Genomic DNA, 23,743 nt, shown 5'->3' with positions numbered 1-23,743 from the left:
ATTAAAATAAGTTTCATCAATAATATTTATTAAATGTAAGTACTTTTTTGTTATACTTGTTTTATTTTATATAATGTAAGTATTTTTTTTGTTCAAAAAAATGTTTAGAGACTTTATCACTCAAAATATGAATGTTCATTGGCTCTTTTTCATGTTTTTCCATTATTTTACTGCGTTAATTAGTTTTATAGGTCATAAGAATGTATCTAACATGTTTTAGAAAGTCCAAGGAGTTGTTTAACATGTTTTGGAATGTTCAAGTACTTATTTGTTTCAAAAAATTGTCCAAGAACTTAATCATTTCAAACACTAAAGTCTATTGAGTTTTTTTTGGTTTTTTCCCCATATATACATACATATATATTATATATATATATATATATATTAAAATTAAAAGGGTTCAAAACGTTTTTTAATTTGTCTTAAAATGTACAAGGTTTATAAAAAAACATTTTTAAATAAAAATTATGAAAAATTCAAACACATTGCAAAAGAAACAAAAAGGAAACCCTTGATTTTTATAAAAGTTGATTTGGTTAAATATGAAAATTTCAGAAATTATTTTTGCATATCTCAATTTTTTAAGAAACAATTTTAAAAAAATATTTTGGAACTAAATTCCAACCGTCTACATGTTTTGAGTTTAGATATACCTGTCTCTTAAAAATCAGATTTTGTTCTTTAAATGTATTTTTCACAAAATTCATTTGGCAAATCCCAATGTCCGTGGGCCATTAGACAAATTCTTTTTATAAAATACTAGTTGTGTACCCGTGCAATGTGACATGAGCTGTGAATTTTAACGATTTTGAAGTTTCACTGGTTTTATTAGAGAAGATTTAGCGATGATCTAAGTTACACTTGGTCATTACATATTAATACAATTTGAATAAATTAGAGTTATAGTTTCAATTACAGCCTATCGATTAAAAAAATTGTCTGATAGTTTAAAATCCAATATATTTAAAATACAATATATTTAAACAACTCCACAAATGTGTTCGATTTACACAAAAAGCAAAGAATCAAGAGCAAGGCCGAGAGTTCTAGAGCAATTAAATGAGAGATGAATGTGAGAACTTTTAATAACTCATGGTGAATATCAATTTGAATCTCACATTGGGGGATGAAGAGAAAACATAGAGGTATGAGAGGATGAAGACATGAGTGAAAAATATTAAAAGTATCTTGAGAACATGATAAAAAAAGGTAATAATATGTATTGGTAACTTGTATATATGTTATTTTAATTGTAGATTAAGAGATATTAAGACTGAATGCATAAAGTAGTAGGACTTAATGCATTATGAGTTGTTTTAAGATTTTTAAGACATTGTGTATAAATGTATAGTATTTTGTGCATTAAAATATGTTTTTAAGGCTTTTGATAAATTTGGTTTATGAGTTAATATAGATTATCCGAATTTGAATATTATTTAACTGAAATCTTGTGCCAAATATCTTTCCTCAAAATTGCACTAACAAACTTGATATTCAAGAATCGGTCACAAAGTGCGCAACATTCATTAAAATCAACCGTTAGGTGATCCATCGACCAACTCGACGAAGCCAATGAAATCAATCGCAAAACCGTAAAGCTCGAGCGGTTTAGTTTTGCATAATTTGAAACAATCATAAGATGAGGGGCCAGACCTGAAAATATAGATGACATCATCCTGTTACTTTCCTCATCTTTCTGGTAGTAGTTTGAAGGCGTTCCAAATTCAGCGAATTCAAGGGCTATTTATGTAATTATCATATATTCGGTACGTGGGGTCCTTTGGTAATTTTACCCTATCAGTTATTGTCAGATCTCTTCTTGTTTAATTGGTTGGGTAAAAATAAATATTTTCTAATTAAAGTCATTTAACTACTAAAATTTCCATTTTTATTTTTTTTAAAATTAATAATAAACTATTTTTTTTTGGGAAAAATACAAAACTATTTAATTAATTAATTAATCTTTGAATTACTTAAAAGTTTTCATCTTTAATCAATGTGTGCCCTAAAACTCCTACAAACATAAAATTTAATCAAGTAAAAAAAGAAAATATTCACAAAATTATGGACATTGACCAAAAAGCCCCTAATATACAATTGACATTAGCAGCCCATCATTACAGAGAAAGGGTGCTATTTGTAAATTCGATACAAACATTGAGAAAAAGAAACTCACAAAATATTTGAATTCAATGAGAAAAAGTGTAGATTGATTTTTTTTTCTTTTCTATTTATTTATTTATTTTGTTGTGTGGGGTTGAGGGATTGGAATCAATTAATTGCCAGCATCACCTGAGAATCTTGACGGTGGCATCGGCGTCATGTGCCATGGCTTCGGTGACAGACGCCAGTTTTTGCAGATTTAACTTCACCACCGTGTCGGCAAATAGCCTTGTGTCCTCCTCCGTGTTCCCTTCCGGCACATCCACAACGTAAGATTCCAACACCACCGTCATCGGCCGTGCGTTCTCAGCCGTTGTAATCTCATGTACCGTTGTCACGGCGTGGTAATTCCTCAACCGGTGTTCACCGCCGATGATCGTAAACCCCATCACGTGATTCTGATCATCCAACAAGTCTAACCGCTCTGTGCTGGTTGCCGCCGGCAACCCTGATATGACGTTGACGTCACGCGTGCACCCCACCGCCATTGTGAAGCCTTCGGTGACGGTACAGCTCTTGATGAAGTGTTTGTACGTCTGCGGCTTGTCGAAACGACGGACGACTGACCAGACGACGGCGAGCGGCGCGTGGATGTGTTGGGCGAGTAGGGAAGAACATTGGGATGATGTGAGATGGTAGGTGTGGAAGTCGATCACATGAGGTTTCAATTCGCTGAACTCATCCTCGGTCAAACCTGGTGGGGCCGACAGGTGGTGGGTGGTTGTGGTGGTGATGGTTTGGGGCGGTAGCGGTGGCGGTGGTTTGTCTTCTTCCGCCGTCGAGGAGGTGTCGCCTTTCTCCATTTCTACAGAGAAATATGGATAGTGGGAGAGAGAGAGAGAGAGAGAGAGGGTTGTGGGGAATAGATAAGGACCAACATTTGTTTAGTATATAAGATATGGACTTCGAGAAACGTTGAGGGTATAATGGTAAATTAACTAGTCATAATAAAAATTAAAGTTTTTTTTGAAAACAATTAAAAATTAAAGTTTGATGTTTTAATAAATTTAGAAGAAGTTTTTTTTAAGGTTCTCTAAAGCATGTTCAAGCTATTTTTGAACTAATTCGGTTGAAATAAATCAGTTTTGATAAATACAGTGGTTATAATTGTTATATATGCATGAAATCGGACCCTGAACAGATGAAATATTCCACCACATCCTTCAAGACCTCAAACAAGTTTGGTATATTATAAAATTTTAAGGTCTAGTTTGTTTGCATGTTAACGAGGTTAATAAAATTTATAGTTTATTTGGTTAGTTATAGATAACTGTTTGGTAATGACTTGATCATGTAGAAAATGACTTATTCAGTAACTTTCAGAGAAAAACTTTATGTAGAAAACCAAATTTTCTCCAAAACTGTCCATCCAAATTTAAAAACAAGTTGCATCAATCTATACAGATAGATTGATTCATATAAATAGTTTTATCCATGCATGTCTTCATGGAAAACCAATCAAACAACCCTTAAATGTATAATCGAATAACATAATTAATCTACTGTAATTATGAATAATGAAAGACAATAAAGTTTATATTACAATTTTATTTATCTATTACGAACGTAATGTAACTATTTTTAAGTCAATAAATATACAGAGTTCATGTAAAACATATAACCACATGAATGCGTGGATATGCATGTTGCTTGTATTTTATGATAATCAATATGGATGATTAAGACGAGTGTGTTGGTGACCTTTCAAAATCAGTTTAAATCTATCTCGACTGGATGTAAATCATATCATTGATACGTTTGCAAGAAAATAAATCTATAATAGTTTCTCTTGATCTTATTTAATTTACTATTCTACTGGTACGAAAATCCAAATTTTAATACTTTACATTCGTCTTCTTGTTTTTCTCTTACGATACATTTACTGTTAATGCTAGATTGTCAATTAGAGGCACAAAACCAGATAGTAGGAAGGAAGACATGAACATCGTAAGAATTAAGATAAATTATTTAAAACATTAATTCATGTTAGAATATAAAGTTTAAAGGATAAGATCGAATGAATAAGAACAACAAAAACACATAATACAAAGTATACGAAAAGTAATGCAATTAGATTGACTGATAACCAAAAGTACTGAAGGATATATTCATATAACCAAAAAGGGGTTAGATTGAATTTATGGCGTTCCAACGACGTTTTGAGGAGTTGTAAGAAACTTTTACTTTACAAAGATGTCATGGATAAGAATACGACATTTATTTCATCTGTTATTGTCTTATATTTATAAAATAACACTTCAACTTTTATCTATAACTATCGTAAACAAATAAATGTTCGTTTAATCTAAATGTTCTATGTAACATACATATATACATATGCATGTATGTATGTATGTATGTTACATTAAAATAACATGATCATTGTCATTACAAACAAGATGATTGTGTGACATGCTATTAATTATGCAATTTAATCTCTCACCACACATACATCGTTGACTATATGATATAATTATTTCCAAAATATCATAAATGCATGATTCAAAATAAAGTCAAAATGTATAAAATTTAATACTAAAAATTGAAAAGATGCTAATTCTTCGACCATATTAATTGGCATCATATATTTTTGTGAATGGAAACGCCCTTTTCATAAGTGCACCTAGGTCCTCTAAGTTCCTCCATAGTTACAAATGAAACCCTTGCTTCATGAATTATTCATCATGTCAAATTAAAATCTTAAAACCTTATATAATTCGTTGACCTGCTCCTATCGCACATCCAATTGTCGAGTCTCATCACATCTCATCCTCTCTCGTCTATGCATTCACAAGAACCGGATGTAGAATATAAGGGATGTATGTGTAATTAAGCAATAGATGAAGGGAGTGAGATGTAATTATGGAAAGCAGGGTGAGTCCAGTCATTGAAGGGTGGTCCATCCAGACAACCAAGCAAGGCTTTTAAGACATTTGATTTCTTTATCTTATCTTAATTTGCTTTCTGGCCTCCAAAATTGATGTGATCCATGACCATCAACCAATTTTGTACATCAAAAGGGTCAACCATCCTCTAACACCACCCTTCCCCTACCCTACCCTACACCTACCTTGGCCCCAACACCATTCACCTTTACATACATAAATTAATATATATATATATATATATATATATATATATATAGTATATAATGCATATGTTATAAAACATACATTCTAATTTTTAAGACAAACTAAAACAATAAAAATGTCTTAAAATAACAAAATAACATATAAAATTTTAATTTATACATACATACATACATACAGTAATCCAAGCTAAAACAAGAAGGAGAATGCGAGGCTGGAAATCAAAATATAATTGGATACAGACTAAAATACATATATATAATTGCACTTTAAAAAAGTTCGGTTTTAAAGACCCTGATTAATATCTCACATTACTCTGTTTATATATATATATATATATATATATATATATAATCAATAAAAAAGAAAATAACATAGAAAGTAAATGATGAATGGAATGTTTTGTCATCCATTAAGATGCAAGTTGCTAATAGAAATTAGTTACTAATATAAGTACTTCACTTTCATTTTATAATTTCTTCCTTTTTATAAGAAATGCAACTTTTAACTTGAAATATGATTTTAATAATTAACAAATATATATATATATATATATATATATATATATATATATAGGGTTGGGTTCACGTGAGACCAAAGGTTTTTCGTGAGACCCGTAAGACCAATTTATGTTCATTGATCAACTTTATAAATTAATGATCTAACGGTCTAAATTGTACGGTGGCAATTTGGTAATTATTAAGAAATCTCGTGGCATTTATGAATGTTTATATTTTGTCAGATTATAGATCTAATCCAAAGGTTGAAAATTAGTCTTACGGGTCTCACGAAAAACAATTGGTCTCACATGATCTCAAGTCTATATATATATATATATATATATATATATATATANACAATTGGTCTCACATGATCTCAAGTCTATATATATATATATATATATATATATATATATATATATATATATATAATACCCCGGAGAGTAGGTATGAATTACGGTCAATCTTATTATACCTCACAATGATTGTAAATAATTAAATAAAACTAATTCTTTAAAGAAATATTGTATTCTATTTTTAGAAGTCTCGTAGATTTTATTAAAACAAAAAGAATAAATACACCTAAATGATGTGGAAACTGGTAACTACCACTCAAGACACAAGTCGATCCACTTAAGAGTACGAGACAAATCCCACGCTTCCAAGAAGTCTGTTTTTACATATGTTTTTATTTATTTTTGGAATCTTTTTTTTTCTTTCTAAAACTAGATAATAATAGGATTAAAGGTGCAAAATGAATAACTAAAAATGATTCGAATAAAACCGAACATTAGCAACCTAATATCTTTAGATGTGACCAACTATGAGCTTTTTTCTTTCCATTCTTGAACGTCTTCTCATCATCCCCGTTCCTCTTCCTGTTTTTACGTTTTTGCTTGCTTTCTAATCTTTCGGGTATCGTCTGTTCATAAAATCAACGTTAATATGGGACTCGGGTTGAATTTAATTAAGTCCAAATTTGATATTTTAAAATAATATCTTGATAAATTAGATTATAAGAGCATCTCAGACGTGTTCTCTGTAATTTTCTCTAAAATAGATGATCAAAAGTTAAAATCTCTAAAAGAAATTACATTTCAACTCCAACAGATTCTTTATTTTAGAGATTTTAACATAAATAATATTATTATAATATTCTTTAATTTATCATCCCACCAACGTTTAAGAAAAACTTTATATAAAAAGAATAATAATTTATCATACCAATACACTTTTATAAAGAAACTTTATATACTTTTAACGTCAAGTTTTAGAGAATTCTCTAAACTTTGAGATTTTTCCCCATGTTTTTTCTATTTTAGAGAATATTACAAATAATCTGTTGGAGCAATATAAAGAATGAAACCTTTATTTTTCATATTTTAGAGAATTTGTTGGGGGACACTTTAAGGATACATCTAGATATCAAATTACACAAGAAGTCCCTAGACTTCATCAAATTACACAACGAGTCCTTAGACTTTATGATTTTACCATTTACTAATCAAACCACTTTTCTTAAATATCTTCTCATCTTCATAAAAACTGGGTTTATGGAAGGTATATGAAACTACAAGAACGTAAACTAACCATTCAATCAGTAACAAGCTTTCCGTATATAGTTTTACCTCTAATTGACAACCATTGTTGATGGAATTGCATTTCAGCTTAGGATTGTTGAAAACCGGGTATGAAGAAACCGGTAGTTCCCGTGATCTAGAAAGCGTGGAAGTTGTGGCCGAAGTACACGTTGTTCTTTGAGTCTCGATCTCCAATGAGAGCTGTATTTCATCCCAAATAAAACGTATTAATTATGTATGAACCGAGTAAAAATCTTGTGTCTCAAAACTCCATGTCCCTCCCCTGCCCCACCAATTATGTGCAGACTGGGAGGGACCATGCCATGCAGATTGAAATAAAATATTACTTGAATAAGGCGATCTTCAAGGGACTCGATCCGATCTAGCAAATAACTCTTGTTGTTGGCATCTAAGACGGTCGCATTCAATGGTACACATTCGTTACTCTTCCTGCCGAATGAAAAAATGTAGCTGCGCCATCTCGATATATTAGGGTTCCTTGTGATATGCTTCATCTACATAGATATGTAACAAGACATGTTCATTAAAACTATCGAATTACAAACATACAATCGTTGTGAATTAATTTCGATTTAGTTACAATGAGAAGAAAGGCTCAAATTAAGCTCACAAAAGAATCCATGCGATCTGGTCTCGAAAGAAGAGGCAGTGAGGAGTGAGATTGCAAGTGATCGTCCATTTTAGCCATTTTTCATAGTCCCCGGTGACTCTTGTGTATATATATATATACATGTATGTATGTATGTATATATATACACACGTGTGTGCATTCGCAAATGCGAAGGCACACGGTTTCTTTTTGGGAAGAGTTAAAAGTGGCCCCCTTTTTTCTCTGTTGACTGAACCAAAAGGTTTGGAGATTTTAGGGGCAAAGTTTGTTGCTCGCTCGATCAAGAGAATGACTGAAAGATTTATGTGAAATTTGTTGTGATGCTTACACACTTTATGCCTCGTTTTTTGGGTGGAAAGAAAAACCAGCTAAACAAACGTAAACCGGATGTTGAAAACCCGATCAAATTCAATGCAGTTCTACTACAACAAAATTGGTCGTTTAGGTTGCATTTGGTGCTCGGGAAAGAACAGTACAAAAACTTGTCGTCTCATGTTTAGTGCGATATCATACCGTGACAAGATAGAACACTTTTGGAAAGTGCCATATGTGACGAGTTTTATAAAATGACCAATGGAACCCTTTTTCAAAACGTTAATATGATGATATACTTTTTGAGTTCAATTAGATTTTCCAATTTCATTGATAAAACTTGTTAGGTCAGCTAACTTCGTCATAACAACTTATTGTCACTCTTTCATAACTCCAATGATGATTGGACGTCCTAAAAAACCCACGAAGCACAAAAGAAAACTATTTCAATGCTTTCAAGAGAATAAATTCATCCGGTACAATGAATGTTAAAAACAATGAGACACTAAGCTCGTTGATGTCTAGCCCAAGCTCGACCTCGTGACTTCATATGCTAGAAAACAAGCGGCATTTGCAGGGATGCTTCGACCCATTGCAGGTCCAAAACCTTTATACAAACCTCCGATTCCTTCAGATTTTAGTATCTTTTTGAAAGCGTCAATTGATCCAGAATACTTGGGGTTCTTATAATCATCGATCTGGATCACACTCTTGATAACGTCGGTTGGGTAAACCGAAGCCCAGAATGCACCTCCTGCTAACCCTCCAGCCATCATCAGTGAACCTCTGCTTAAACCAGAAGTATCAGTGCCACCAGCAAAATACTGTTTTAGGGCCTCATAAACACCAAACATTGCCGCGTTTCCTGGAACTTCACGAGCCAATGTGGGAAATAGCCCTTTAAAGAGACCTCTAGCACCTCCTTCGGACCTTAGGACTTGCTCAGCCACGTCCATTGGACCACTGTACTTCACTGCAGCCGCAACTGCACCACCAGCCTCTGCCACTGCACCTGCGCCTTGGGCCTGCAATCTAGATTTCAGAAAAAATAAGTTTGTAGGACCAAAAATTGTGCGTCCTGTATAAATGCGTTACAATAAGTTGATAGGGCACTTTGGACGACCTAATAAGCTTTACTCGAAGGTTTTTAAGTAAAGCATCCTATTAGTCTTTTATATGACATAGTTGAAAAAGTGTATTCTATAAACAAGTGTTCTATAAAAACATGTGTTCCTATTATTCTACTAAAAATGTCTTATAGAAAAGCTAATAACATATCAAAACTGTAAAACCCCACATCAGAGGAGGGAAGCAAAGGCTGCCTTATAGTGGACTAGACACCTCCTCTTTCTGACGTGTTTTAAAACGTGAACAATATCTGATATTGTTAGCCAGAGATATTACAAATGGTATCAGAGCCATGAACCAGACTGGTGTGCAAGTGAGGAAGCTGGGCTCCAAGGGGGTGGATTGTAAGATCCCACAAGTTTGGGAAAGGAACAAAGGTTGCTTGTAAGGGACTGGATACCTCTTCTTTCAGACGTGTCTTAAAACCGTGAGTCCAGGTGCAGACAAAACAGACAATATCTGTTACGGTTAGCCTTTGAATGTTACAGAAAGTATCTTAAAAACTTGTTAGAATGCTCAATTATGTCATAACATCTACTATAACACCTCCATATAGGGTGCACATTTAGTTGGTTCTATAAATCAAGTCAAATAAAGCAGTCTATTAGAACATTTCAGACATTATTCTCTTCTGCTGATATATCTCACCCACATTTTGTTGTGGATAGAGCTCACCCGAATTTTCCACAGCATGACGGAATAAGGGTCTTTTTGGTTGATACTTGATTCTAAACATCTAGTCTGTAAAAGATTGAGAATCTTCTCTAAAGTCGGTTTTGTTCTAGTGGTAAACTGACATTGGGTTTAACTTTTTTTACTCTGTCATCATCCGTAAACAGATGCACATTTTGATTTTAGAGGTCAAACTTGTAAATTTCAGTACCTAAAAGATAGTTCTGATGACATATATGATCTAAAGTCAAATTAGCACGAGTATATTGCAGTTAAAAGAATTACTGACCTGCATTTGATTAACTCAGTTGGGGTGGCCAAGAAAGAGACAGCGACTCCAGCACCTGCACCAGCAATGACCTGCTGGTTGACGGTCAAGGGTGCACCAGGTTCAGACCTCAAAAGGGTTTCCATTTGACCCCTTACTGTGAACAAGACAGCATTGAAAGCTGCTACAGTGGCTAGTGGGGCTCCCATTCCTTTGTAAAGACCTCTTGGACCTTCAGCGGCCAATGTCTGTTTAACAGCGTCTATCGCACCAGAGTATTTGGGGAGTTGACCCGGTAGCGGAGTAGGTTGACTTTGGAGTTTCACCTTGATGGTATCAAAAGGGTGTCCAACTATCAACTGGGCCGCCCCACCTACCGTCCCAGCCGCTAAGTCCTTTGCTACATCACCCATCTGAAAGTTTATTTCAGAAAATATGTTGTGGTAAAGCTTCCAAAAGATCTATATCATAATTGACAACTTTTGATCAAATTCAGACCTGCTTGTAGGTGTTCAGATACAGACTTCTATTGTGGTAAATTTGTGTCTAAGTTCAATGTATTTATCAACCTTTTCATAAACCAAAACAACTCTTGATTTTTGAAGTTGAAATCCAACTCATTTGTCACTCAAAAACCAAATGTGGACTTCAACGAAATAGATAACAAATGCTTCTCAAGAACTTAAATAATTCATGTCATTTTAAGTTCAAAACTGGTCCATACAACTTCAAGATTTAAGCATCATCTGTTGGGAATAAAGAAGATGTCTCATCTTGAACATACTTCAAAGATACACACCATCATTAAATCTAAAGATTACAATTACAAATTACAAATAACAAATAACAAACCAAACGTTGAGTTCATCAGATGATCTAATCAAAAATAAAAATAAAAATGCATACATCATAAGCAGGTGACGTGATTGAACTGGTTCATGAAACAGATGTAAATAAAGACTTGTATTAAACACTAAATATCATACCTTTGCAGATTATTTGATAAACCCACCACAGATTAATAAAAAAAAAGACGATCTGTGCAAATCTTACTCCAATAACTCGAAGAATCCGATCTGAAATAACAGAAAACGATTTCATAGAATGAGCATCAAATAGGTTTATGCAGCAAATTATGTTCAGGGGCATCGAACCCTCTTTCCACTCAATCTCCATTAGAAACAATGAAAAAACATAAAAGGAAAGAAGAATACCAAATGGGTAAAGGTTATTGGTGAGTTCTCATTAGCATCCAATGGTTGAATCTTGAAAAAAATGGAATCTTTGTTGACGAATACGGAGGGTTGATAGTAATGGAAAAGAAAGGGGGCAAACGGGTATATGTGAATCGAAATCTTGAATATTTGAGAGCCACAAGAGAGAGGATATGGACAAGATTAGGATTTAGGATTGCGTTAGGTGTGAGTTGGACCTCCAATGAACACACACATACATATGGAGGGAGATGAGATGTGAATCTGTAAGAGGATACAGAAGAACTGAGGACAGTATTCACCGATCAATCTTCCACTCACCAAATTACTAAAATTTAGAGCAATTATAGGTGGGTAGTGGCCCTCACAAAGCAAACAAACACCAAAGATTCGTAGATATGCGGCAAACTTTGGGGAATCAGATCCTCATTCTTTACCCTAAATATTCCCGTAGGCCAAAACTCACAATAAAAATTGTTTTATTGGATCTTTAGAGGTGTTCTTGATTTGCTCATTTGAAACAAGTTTATCTTTTTTAAAAACTTTTTATTACCGTGTTTGGCAACGATATAATTTGTTTATTCAAATATTTAAAAGTGCTTATTACTGATGTCACACCAGAATAAGTCAATAAGTTATTTTTATAAGCAATCTCAAACACCCACTTAGAGTCTTTTTTAAGGGGTCATATATTCCGGTCCTATAGGGCCACTGAGAATTTCCTGATTATCTTGTGAGACCTCTGAGATTAGCCGAGACGTTCACAAGTTGAACCGGACATTCACGATTTAGAAAAAAAAATATGGTAATTTTAGCACTTGTTTTTCCTCCAATAATTATTATAAGATGCAATATTTGGTTTTAAAAAAATATTATTTTATCAGTAATTGACAAAATATTGGACTAATCATAGAATCACTCTACTAAATCGTCACTTGATTTCTAATATTGGTAATATATGATCTATGGGACCTTCACATCTTTGAATCATACATCCTGTCAGTTTGGATTGTTCTCAAAACCACAAAATCACCAGCTCTATAGAAGCTGCTTGTGGAATTAAAACTTGTACTGCAACAAATAAGTAAATCGTTGATCTATGAATGCACATAGAAGCAATTTTGTTAGAAATGGAGACGAAGAAGACAAAATGATGACAAAGATGGAAACAACCAATACTTTTACTAACTTGAGATGTTTTCACAACCTTATATGAAACAAATTCTAAAAATCTTGAATTTACGTCTTTTGAAATCCGTCTTACAAGGAAAAAAAATAAAAAATCACAATTAAAAGAAAGTTAGCTTATTTTAACATAAATTTAAACTATTTTTTAATTAGGAATCGTATTAAATTTGTATTCTTCTTATACAATAACTTATTTTTTTTAACTCGACGTATCATAGATTTAAAAAAGAACGAGCAAGGGACGGAGGAGAAATGAAGCATGATTCTAGTTAGCAAACTAACAACGCAGTCTGCATTAGTGGTAATGCAAGCGAGCGTATTTGAGCAATCACAGAAATATTGAAGTGATTGTTTTTTCACTCACTTTCTCTTTTTTTCATTAGTGAAGATCGGTTACAACCTACAAAAGGACGTTAATAAGTAAAATAGTTCACTTACCTTTTATAAAAATTGATTTTTGGTCCAATCTTTTTGATAATTCTATACACCATTATTTAGGGATGTTTGGAATTGTTTATAAAAACAACTTATTGACATATTCCGGTGTAACACCGATAATAAACACTTTTAAGTGTTTGGGTAAATAACTTATAACGATATCAAACCAGTAATAAGAAATTTTTAAAAAAATTAAACCCTTATGACTTATAATAAGTTGATTAATGCTTTATAAAAAAAACATAAATTATTTCAAACAAACAACCCGTACTTGCTTGCTACATGTTTGCGGTTCCGACTTGGTCGTCGGGTCAGGATTGTTGTCGTTTTGAGTCCTAGTACCTATCACGGCTCTGTTATCAACCGTCGATCTATTATTCCAAATACCCGACGTTGACTTTTCTTCTCCCTATTTCTCTCCGCCCAAAATCATTTTAATAAAATCACCAAATACTAAATGATCACCACCACTACATCATTATGCTTCTTCAATCTCGGATTCATCTGAAAACCACGTTTCTTTTATGGAGTTTCTGTCGATTTCCACAACACCCACCAAGTGTTTTGCTTGTTGCTGTAGCAGAGATGTTGTCAGATTGCCGACGAGATTGAAAAATCGGAAATACGTTGGGAGAAAAAGAGTGGCCAGTGTGAGAGCTTTGGTGGGCGGTGATGGCAGAGAAACGCAGAGTCGCGGCGGAGTAGTAGGTGGTTACCGGAGCTTCGGTATGGAGGTGACTACATTTGATAAGAGCTTCTCTGCAGATGCAGAGTTTCCGGCTGGGGACAATATTGATGCTGTCGTTAGACTCGCTTATGGAATCGGTTAGTCTTTCAACCCAAAAATGAATCATCAACAAGATCCATAACCATCATGTATTCGAGCTTGTTTTGAATTATTTATATCTAAAGATTTTGAACCGAATTAAACTGCAGGTATATATGGGATAATGGCGTTAGCGGGGAAGTTGATATGCTTGGCTGTAGGAATCGATAGCAGCGGAGGTTGTTCAGCTTCGTTTGATGCCATTGTAACAGGAGTCGGATACGCAGTTCCTCCCATTATGGCTCTTCTCTTTATATTAGATGTGAGAATCGCGATCAACTTCTTTAACATTCTATTGGAAGTTTAAATTCAGTTGTTGTTTCGATCCTTGCATTAATTGCGTATAGGATGAAGTCGTGAAGGTGTCGCCACACGCTCGTGCGATAAGAGATGTTGAGGATGAGGAGTTACGAAGCTTTTTCTATGGAATGTCTCCATGGCAGGTAAATTAAAGATGTTTTACATTTTCATTCAAGTTTATAATCGATATTTTATATATCAAATTACTCGTTCCGGCGCAGTTTGTCCTTATCGTGGCTGCAGGCTCGGTTGGCGAGGAGCTCTTCTATCGGGCTGCTATTCAGGTCAGTTAACTCCTGTACCATCTTGGCTGATCGAACCCTCGATCAACTGTGAAATTTGTTTGCAATGTAGGGAGCTTTAGCCGACGTATTTCTAAGGGGCACCGAGTTAGTAAGTGATGCTCGTGGAATGGCTGCATTGGTACATATATACAACCACTTTTGAACCTTTAATTTCCTTGATTCAATTCTACAGTTGTTTTGCTTAATCCGAGGTGATCTTTATCTTGTAGACGGGCATGCTGCCACCATTTGTACCGTTTGCGCAGGCGTTTGCAGCCGTGATCACGGCTGCTCTCACTAGTTCCTTCTATTACGTTGCTGCATCTCCAGAAGGTTTGATTGTTTCTCATTCCATCATATGGGAATGAATAAAATCGCTTATATTTTCGAATGTTCTAAAAGCTAAACACCCTTGGCTGGGTTTTGTCGCAATTCTAGATCCCACTTACATTGTGGCACCGGTTTTGAGCTCTGCTTGTGGTCGGGATGAAATGAAGAAGCTTTTCGCAGCCTGGTACGAAAGGAGGCAAATGAAGAAGATATATTCTCCGTTACTTGAAGGAATTGTAGCGCTTTACCTCGGGTTCGAGTGGAACCAGGTAATCATTCAATTGGAAACTTGTATGAATTTGATGTGGCTGGCTTTTTAGAATATAATTAGGGAAGAAACTGATCACTTGATCTGGGGTTTTGACAGACAAATAACATTCTTGCACCCATCATAACACATGGGATATACTCAGCAACGATACTAGGACATGGTCTTTGGAAGATCCATGATCACCGGAAAAAACTCCGGCAGCTCAAACTTGAAGATAAGAACTCAAGGAGTTCCTAAAATTAGAAGGATGAAGGAAATCTGTATATTGTATACATAGAAGAGGTTGGTATTCAAATCGTAAAGAGAATAAGTTCAGTGTACAATGAATAATATGATGATCAGAATTCATTCAGAAATGTCTCATTTTTTGAACTTCATAAATAGTAGAACCACTTCACATGATTTTCTATCTATATAAAATAAACACATCTTCTTACGTTTCTCACAAGTTCGAGGGTCAAATCTTGTAGATTTACTCAAGGTACATATTTTGTGTACAACCCTTCACATTTGTGCAATCAATATAATCCAATTTCAACCGTCCATTTCATTTGATTAATATGTGATTTCATAGAATTTTTAATTGTTTTCTAATATAAAGTATTGATTATAATTAATGAATCATATTCATCTTCCATAAATATTCAAATCATAATAAATGAACTCTATCATTTCCATAAATATCTTAATTTATTGGGTTGCATTAGTTGTACAAATGCAATGAACAATCTCTCTCTCTATATATATATAAAAATGCATATGCACAGTATGGCACTATTGTTGGTGATTGTACACATATGCACGTTGTTGGATTAAAATATCCTTAACTCTCCAATCAAAACGAGAACAAACACCAACAATAGTGTCTTAGTGTTTATATTATAATACAATTTTGAAATATATATGTAAATACAAGTAACAAAATTAGTAGCAATAAAACTGGTCAATTGCAAACTTTCTTGATGATTATGTGAAGATCAACGAAAGGTTAAATAGATAGAAGCCTGAAATTAGTAATCTTCTAAGACATGATTTGTCTCCACAAACATCATTTAGAGGATACAACGATCAAGCTAATTAATTCCAAGCATATGAAATCGATTGTAGGGAATAAATAGAAAGTTCTATGAAAATTGACATTACAACAAAATTGATTTTATAAGACACCTATATTGTCTACTCGTTTTAATAGAATATTTTATAAAACGCAAGTTTATAGGACCAAAGTATAAAACGTTATATCTAAAAGCGTTACAATAAGTTTATAAGATGTTTGTAAGTGTTTTAACAAGTTCTTTCTACTGCTTTTAAAATAGGTGTCCTATCAGCTATTTTATAGGACATTTTCTGTTTATAGAACACTATTTTTCAAATAGTATCATATAAGATTAGTTAATAAGAAAACACTTTATTTTAAAAGGTTCTAAAACACTTGTTAAAACATCCTAAAAGTCCTAAAAAATTAGTTAAAACGCCTAAAAACGTCCTATAAACCTATTGTAACACTTTTAAATATAATTTTTTTTTGGTTTTATCCTATGAACTTAATTCCTATATAATATTTTTTTAAGATGCTTCTACATTTTGGACGTGATATAAAACCAATATTATTATAGTGCAGAGTTAAAAATGTGGAGAGATGAACCAAAATTGAAGGGGACCAAGGCCTTTTTTGAGCCCAAAACGTATGGTCCAGCCACAATGTTCCTTCTATACATAGTTGTTGACCCAAATTGGTGCCAAAATAAGATGATTTTCGACCTTTAATCTTCCTTCCGATATGGGATCTCTTTGTGTTATGTATGAACATCCGAGCCTTGTTGAAGAAAATGATATGAAACAATGAAATCGTCGAAACTGAAAAACAACATATAATACAAGAGGCATCCACAATCTTGAAAAATGTCGTGACAAATCCGATTCCTTGTGTTTCTACAAAAAGTTAGTTTATTTTGACACGGTCAGGCACCTGTAATCCACAAAAAGTTAGTTTATTTTATTTTGTAGAAACAACATTTCCAAGGTTTATTTTATTTAGTTTTGATTCCTTGTGTTTCTACAAAAATATGACTTCAAACGATGAACTCTTCCGTCGCTAATTTGTCAATGACTTTTGGTTCATTAATTCATGAATATTTTGTTTGTTCACTTTCCTTTGATTGTTGATATTTCATGTAATCCATTATAGACATTTTCTTGATCTATTAAATCCATTTGTTCCGCATTCGTTAGTAACGATCACATATTTGTTTTGTAATAAAGTTTTGCATCTTTAATTATTACTTGGGACCGTGCAATCTAATCTCATCATTACTTAAATAGAGAAAACATTTGTATGCTTGTTTCTAAGGACCACCTATCCATTTCATAGGATTGAATGTCTCGTATTGAAGTTGGTTCTTTGTTCCTCTAACTTAACATGATTAGTTTCATTATGTGTTTTTTTGGTTCACGTAAGCATTTGATCGTTAATTAGATTGTTACTGAAGAAGGTAAACACAAATTATTATACCTAAAGATTAGAAAGAAATCACCATTGATGAGCTTCATGGAAAGATGAGTGGATTGCAAGTACAAATAAAGTAGAAACATATAGAAACCAAAAATAAGATCACTTTTACACAGACGACCATTATTGCAAAGTCCCCCACGTTCACAGATACAAATATCCGTTTCTGGCTTTGGCAGTATGCTTAAGAAGGGTCGTTATAGTCACTGCAAGAGAGAGGGGTAATCATTATCCATGGTTTTCGAGCCCACGCAATGGAATAAGACTTGTGCTTCTCTCATGACCCTACCCTTTACTTTCCATATCTTAATGTGGTCGGATACTTTTACTACTGTCTTAATATTGGATTCATATCCAGAAAAAGGAAGAAAAAAAGGGTTTGTTGCTTATGGTGTTCGTTTTTCCTCTATCAGTCAAAACTTTTTTACTAGTATCGCCTGCAGATACGCATGCCATAGAACAGTCTTTAGATCTTTTGGGTTAAACTAAAAGCAATAGACAGGAAATTTTATTTGGAGGGGACCAAAGAGATTGGACAAAGTTGTTGATAGCTCTGAGATATGGTGGTAACTATCATGCATATATCATCTCATTAATGAAAGATAGCCAAGGTGTGGAGAGTACAGAGAGAGGAGAGGGGACCAATGTATTCTCACCATTAGCACTTGAAAACATGCAGGACCCATCTACATTTCTTAGCTGTATGTTTACCTACACATGTTTCTTTAATTTTGGAAACAGTCAAGTTCAATTATTGACCAACTAAGTTTACAAAAGGTAACTCTTCACTATACAAAATTGACATGATCGAAACACTAGTTATAGGCAGTACTATCGTACTCAAATGGTCAAATACTCAAGTGTGTTTTCACTTGGCTACAAATGTTGATAGTTGGTCCACAAAATGGTACCTTTCTTGCGTTCTATCCAAAATGTAGAGTTTAAAGAACCCTATCTTTGCACTCAATTTTATATTCAAATCAACGTAAATCTCTGTGTACAAATAAAATGTTAAAGTTGTTTTGTACATCTTGACATTTTTTTTGAATTAAGTTGATCTTTTAAAAATATTCATCGTTATGTGTATCATAAGCCTATCATTATGTCGAATATATATATACATATGCATCTCCGCTAAATTTAAAATTGGGCAATGTGTTACCATGCATGGTTACATGTATGGATGTGTGACATGGAACAAGTTCTTCAAAAGTTTGTAGCTCAATTATATATGTTTTAATATTTACTTAATTATATATGTTTTAACTTTTAGTCTAATAATACAAGTTTTAACCCAATTATATATATATATATATATATATATATATAAAGTGAATATATTTGGCGATTTTTGATTTTGGTTTCAAAAGAATGTTAATTAGCATAACGATTATATTTAAAGTGAATATAATATGTTATTTTGTCATTTTAATTTATATGAAATTTAATGTAAAATTTGATATTGACTTTATGTTTTGTTTTATTTATTACTTTAATCAATCTATAGTTTTGACATAAATGTAACAAGAGCTCCAAAAAGATTAGAATGACTTTGTTTAGATGCATGACGTAAATGCAGATGATATATATATGTACATAAACAAGAAGAGGAGATAGAAACTGATCTATATGTCTCAAAAAACAAGGCCACAATCAATCACTTATGGGCCGTTTATCCAAATGATTCCTCGATAAGTGTTTACTGGTATAAGAGTCAACACCGTAACTTACTTTACATGGTAAGAATATAGTTCATCAAAATGATATCGTATGCAACGCTTTACCCGGTAAGCGCTTACTGGGTAAACGTCATCACTCTCACTTAAAGTGACTTGATAAGCAGTTAATTAGCATGTACGTGTTTTGTAAACGGTCCCTTAGAGTCGTATAAATGGAGATAGAGAGCACCTAGTAAAAATTCAAAACATCGGAACCCTTTATTTATGCTATGGGTAATATAAAATATCCTTTTGATAATCGCAAACAACAAATAAAAAAATTCATACTTTTACATATTAAAAAGGAAAAGAATGAAGCTTTTGAACAGAATAGAAAAAAACCACACATTCATGCACAAAAAACACACACTACATATATATGTGTTTCAAGAAGCCAACGAGCTGCATCCTAGACGAAGCTCTAGATCGACTCCTGCAACCATTGAATCAGTTTTCCTTCTTTTCTTGTATAGACTGAGTACTTCTTCATTGCTTTTATGATTTGATGCTTCTGTGTTGCTCGAATTAGAAACGGAAGAATTGAAGCTATGAGAAGCCACACTTGCATTGATGAATTTATTGGTATTCGGATGAGGTGAAATGGAGGGGCTACCTTGAACACTATTTATAGATGAAGGGTTGAAAATGGTACTGGGGTTTGGTATGGAGTAGAGAAGGCATAGACCACCATTCGCAACAACTTCTTGAGTTGGAATCAAGAGACTGGAAGAAGATAAATTAGGGTTCTTCAAGTGAGGCTGGGATTGATGGAGCCGAGCTCTATCACGACGATGCACATTCATGTGACCACCCAGAGCCTGAGCTGACTGAAATTCTCTTCTGCAAAATGTGCAAGTGTAGGACCGTGGCGGCCAAGTCATTCCTGTGACATTTCTGGTATCTTCTGCGAAGGCTTTCACTTCCCATGAGTCATCATCTTCCTCATGAGAGTTTGTAGTCATTGGATTAGGGTTCCACATCCACAAGACCTTACTGGTGGTGGTTGTTAGAAAGGAAAGATTAGGAGCCACATATAATGGTAGAGACATTAATAGGGGAGAAAGCGTGTTTGAAGATTGAAAATGTGACCGAAATGAATTTAATTTCAAAATTAATTAGAGACAAAACAAAAGCCTTTTGCAACCTAGTCACTTAAAATGCCAATTTTATTTATATATTTATTCCTATTTCCGAATTTTCAAAGTACCAGCTATATATGGTTATGGATAGAACACAAAGTAAAACAAAAAGCATCTATTTCCTCCTTCGTTTCAGTCCTCGTCCTATCCAATCAGCTATGCAGATTAATCCTAGGACGACCACCTGTTTTGTGGGTAGCCTAGAGTCACCACATTTGAACATTCGTGACCACAAGATGATTTTTATTCTTCTTTGAATTTGAACCTAAGACCTGCAAACATTTTCAATTTTTGGAGCTCAAACTCAAATCAATTGGACGCCACCCTTGTGGTTCATCCCAAATGTTCTTACTACCATGGAAATGGAAAATTGAAAGGGGGAAATGATAGTCACTCGGATTTCACATTATAAATATACTAGAAGTATACTCGTGCAATATATTTATATTTCGTCTCTCTCGAATTTGGAAGAGTGAGAGTTTTTTTGTTGGTTTTCGGTTTTATGGAGTATTTCTCGGTGTTAATAGGGCTCAACGATATATTTATATTGTATATGAATATTTTTATCAGTTGATTATAAGTTAGTTTTAATTTATAAAGTTCAAATGCTTTAATAAATTGTAAATATTGTATGAAACCATAAAAGTATTGTATTAATATACCATCATGTGAACATACATGTGACTAAAATTTTGAAAACTAGGTTAAAAGATAGAAAAACAAAATTTATATAAATATATGTATCAAATTAAAGAGAACAAAATACCTATTTTTTTATACAAATTATTTGATTAAAAATTAATTATATTTAAATTAATTTAGATATTTTAAAGTTGAGATAATTATGTGGATTTGCAAACTTTGAATGTTCATATATGAAAAAGTAATGCGTGTTTTTTAAATTCTTTGCGTATGACAAAACACATGTTCATATTTAGGTTGTAGTCCTTCATCAACCAAAGTATAAACTGTTAGTTGTTATTTCCACGATAAATTCTTTGCTTTGTTAGTTTCCTTTCGATTGACAACATAAAACTTCTATAATTTTACATCGACACAATTCTTAAATATACATAAGCTTATTGGGTTCATTCATCTAACAACAAGCTTCAGGTTTTTAGGGATCACCCTCATAGGTTACTTGTTTGAGTCTTGTTAAGACCACTGAGGATTTTATCCTTCTTGTTGTCTATTGAATTAGTCGAGATGCACGCATGATGGCCTAGACATTTACGATCAACAATTTTTTTCTTCTTAAACTATAATGAGAGAAAACAGTTGGTAGTCTCCATTAGTTGATGATTGGAAAACAATGGGTTTTGTCTACATCATGTAATTTCTATTAGAACATCATGCATTGTAGTTAACTGTAAAACTTAATGAACAAGAACATGGTTTCACAAATGTTATTAGGTTTTGAAAATTGTTGAAGACCACAGTACTGTCTTCACAAACAACCCCATTTTCTTGATAAAGCATTCCATCTTTCTTCTCCTTCCTCCCTGTCTTCAACAAGCTTGCATCACCACCAATATAACTGGCCAATAATATTTGGCTCCAACAAAATCTCAAAAGAGCACCAGTTTTTCACATTTGAGATTGATAACGAGGGCAATTTAAGACATCCTGTAGCTATAAAACCAGACCTCCTATCCAACCCAGAGGTCTTAAGTTAAGTGACAAAAAAACATACTTAGGTAAACACAAAGGTCTTAAGTTAAAACCGACACTAGCGAAAATTTCAATCAATTATTGAAGGCCTATAATGGACAAACATTAAAAGCTTTATCTTTTTGAAAGTCTTCTAAGAATATAGCAATAAATTAAAATGAAACATTTTATGCTCAAGACAATCCTAAATATCTTGAGTTTGAATCTTACATCTGTATATTGTCTAGTGAATCAGCAAATGGAGAATATAACACAAGTATTGAAGATTCAACATACTTACCAGGTTGAAGATTCAGGAGAGAAATCGATATTTGGTTGGAAGGAATCGATTGTAGGATGGAGATCTGTCGAGTGAAGAAATCACCTGCAAGCACTACAAATCTCTACCTCCTATTACACCATCTAAGGCAATCGATAGAGAGCAAAGTCTTGAAATCGATGGAGAGAAAGGGAACGAGAATCGCGTTGGGAGTGGGGGAAAAAGAAGGGAGATGAAATTTTTAGGGGAAAAGAGTGTTATCTTTTTAGCTTAGGCAATATAGACACAAGAACATATGTTCTCTAAGTAAATTGTACCTTAGCCAACATAAAAACAAGAATATATGTTGCTTAAATAAACTTTGACATATTAAAAAAAAATGAGTGACCAACATTAAACTAATGCAACGTGGGCTAATATGTTGCCTAAGATACATCCAGGCAACATAAAATCATATATATGTTGCCTTAGAGGAAACTTAGGCAACATATAATAGCCTTTGTTGTCTAAGACAACATTTGGTGTAGTGAGTGGATCTATGTATGTATTGCCTTTTTTTGTGTAAATGATAGGATAATTGTTGGTGGCCATTATGTTACAAGATCAAGATCAGATTTTGAATATTGTTTGGTTATTTATATTAGTAAATTAGAAATGGCATTGTTAATTCCATTACAAAAGTCTAAATTATTTCTAAGTTGATTTTATACTTGTTGTTGTCTCTTGAATAGCCCCGAATAAGATATTAAGGAATAAATAATTAAAAAAAAAACTAAATTATACCTAAAAACATGAATTTGAAAAAAAAGACCCAAATACCCTTGGTTTGTTAGCTTGCAACCTTTGTTAGTTTCAAAGTGATTGAAAATATATATACAAAGAAATTATATAGAGATGGAAAACATATTGAAGATATCTATACTATCTTATTAAGCAAATTTAACAAAAGTCTTAAAGTCTTAAAATACTAAAGGACCAAAATACCCTTTATACTACTCTTAGATCACTTTTTCACTTTTTCACTTTTTCACCCCCTCCTCTCCTCACAACGATTTTTTTTAAATTATAATTTTAAATTTACACTTTATACCCCAATAATTAATTAATTAATTTACTTTACGTTCTTTACTTTTAAATGTTTCATTTTAAACTTTTATCAAATTAACATACATAATCGTATATCAATTACAACATGTTTAAAAAATACATTTATATTTTAACAAGTTACACTATTATAATCGTCTCGTTAATAC

The 23,743-nt window shown here is 33.1% G+C and overlaps 4 protein-coding genes and 1 long non-coding RNA gene across 5 annotated transcripts; 1 reads left to right on the top strand and 4 right to left on the bottom strand.

Moving 5' to 3' along the window:
- Positions 1 to 1,514: 1,514 nt before the first annotated feature.
- LOC112528153 (abscisic acid receptor PYR1-like) lies at positions 1,515 to 2,989 on the bottom strand. The gene is made up of 2 exons (XM_025139100.1): positions 2,293 to 2,989; positions 1,515 to 1,653 (listed from the first exon to the last, which is right to left on the bottom strand). The coding sequence occupies exons 1-2, from the start codon at positions 2,964 to 2,966 to the stop codon at positions 1,533 to 1,535; spliced, it is 795 nt and encodes a 264-aa protein (XP_024994868.1). The 5' UTR covers positions 2,967 to 2,989; the 3' UTR covers positions 1,515 to 1,532.
- Positions 2,990 to 8,702: 5,713 nt separating this feature from the next.
- Positions 8,703 to 11,864, bottom strand: LOC112527612 (mitochondrial carnitine/acylcarnitine carrier-like protein). The gene is made up of 4 exons (XM_025138347.1): positions 11,558 to 11,864; positions 11,330 to 11,419; positions 10,365 to 10,756; positions 8,703 to 9,307 (listed from the first exon to the last, which is right to left on the bottom strand). The coding sequence occupies exons 3-4, from the start codon at positions 10,754 to 10,756 to the stop codon at positions 8,797 to 8,799; spliced, it is 903 nt and encodes a 300-aa protein (XP_024994115.1). The 5' UTR covers positions 11,330 to 11,419; positions 11,558 to 11,864; the 3' UTR covers positions 8,703 to 8,796.
- Positions 11,865 to 13,628: 1,764 nt separating this feature from the next.
- On the top strand, positions 13,629 to 15,546 carry LOC112528386. Its single transcript, XM_025139403.1, has 8 exons — positions 13,629 to 14,008; positions 14,120 to 14,271; positions 14,357 to 14,452; positions 14,531 to 14,593; positions 14,664 to 14,732; positions 14,824 to 14,926; positions 15,032 to 15,192; positions 15,291 to 15,546. The coding sequence occupies exons 1-8, from the start codon at positions 13,708 to 13,710 to the stop codon at positions 15,429 to 15,431; spliced, it is 1,086 nt and encodes a 361-aa protein (XP_024995171.1). The 5' UTR covers positions 13,629 to 13,707; the 3' UTR covers positions 15,432 to 15,546.
- Positions 15,547 to 19,621: 4,075 nt separating this feature from the next.
- LOC112528123 (transcriptional regulator SUPERMAN-like) lies at positions 19,622 to 20,504 on the bottom strand. Its single transcript, XM_025139053.1, has one exon. The coding sequence runs from the start codon at positions 20,468 to 20,470 to the stop codon at positions 19,808 to 19,810; it is 663 nt and encodes a 220-aa protein (XP_024994821.1). The 5' UTR covers positions 20,471 to 20,504; the 3' UTR covers positions 19,622 to 19,807.
- Positions 20,505 to 21,827: 1,323 nt separating this feature from the next.
- LOC112528419 lies at positions 21,828 to 22,766 on the bottom strand. Its single transcript, XR_003070819.1, has 2 exons — positions 22,512 to 22,766; positions 21,828 to 22,209 (listed from the first exon to the last, which is right to left on the bottom strand). It is a non-coding gene; the product is annotated as an uncharacterized LOC112528419 (long non-coding RNA).
- Between the last annotated feature and the right edge of the window lie 977 nt (positions 22,767 to 23,743).

The sequence above is a fragment of the Cynara cardunculus genome, assembly GCF_001531365.2.
Source record: "Cynara cardunculus var. scolymus isolate 2C chromosome LG 15, CcrdV1, whole genome shotgun sequence".
Taxonomy (NCBI): Eukaryota; Viridiplantae; Streptophyta; class Magnoliopsida; order Asterales; family Asteraceae; genus Cynara; species Cynara cardunculus.
The sequence above is the reverse complement of the archived record's forward strand: the minus strand, read 5'-3'. Positions and strand labels throughout refer to the sequence as shown.

Bases quoted from the DNA above. Each gene is read 5' to 3' on its own strand.
- LOC112528153 (XM_025139100.1), bottom strand. From the start codon at position 2,966: ATGGAGAAAGGCGACACCTCCTCGACGGCGGAAGAAGACAAACCACCG. The intron at 1,654-2,292 runs GTGATGCTGGCA...CTATATTTTCAG, and splicing joins GCCACCGTCAAGATTCTCAG to GTCTGGCCCCTCATCTTATG.
- LOC112527612 (XM_025138347.1), bottom strand. From the start codon at position 10,756: ATGGGTGATGTAGCAAAGGACTTAGCGGCTGGGACGGTAGGTGGGGCG. The intron at 9,308-10,364 runs GTCAGTAATTCT...TCTGAAATCTAG, and splicing joins ACTGAGTTAATCAAATGCAG to ATTGCAGGCCCAAGGCGCAG.
- LOC112528386 (XM_025139403.1), top strand. From the start codon at position 13,708: ATGGAGTTTCTGTCGATTTCCACAACACCCACCAAGTGTTTTGCTTGT. The intron at 14,009-14,119 runs GTTAGTCTTTCA...ATTAAACTGCAG, and splicing joins TAGACTCGCTTATGGAATCG to GTATATATGGGATAATGGCG. The intron at 14,272-14,356 runs GTGAGAATCGCG...AATTGCGTATAG, and splicing joins CTCTTCTCTTTATATTAGAT to GATGAAGTCGTGAAGGTGTC.
- LOC112528123 (XM_025139053.1), bottom strand. From the start codon at position 20,470: ATGTCTCTACCATTATATGTGGCTCCTAATCTTTCCTTTCTAACAACC.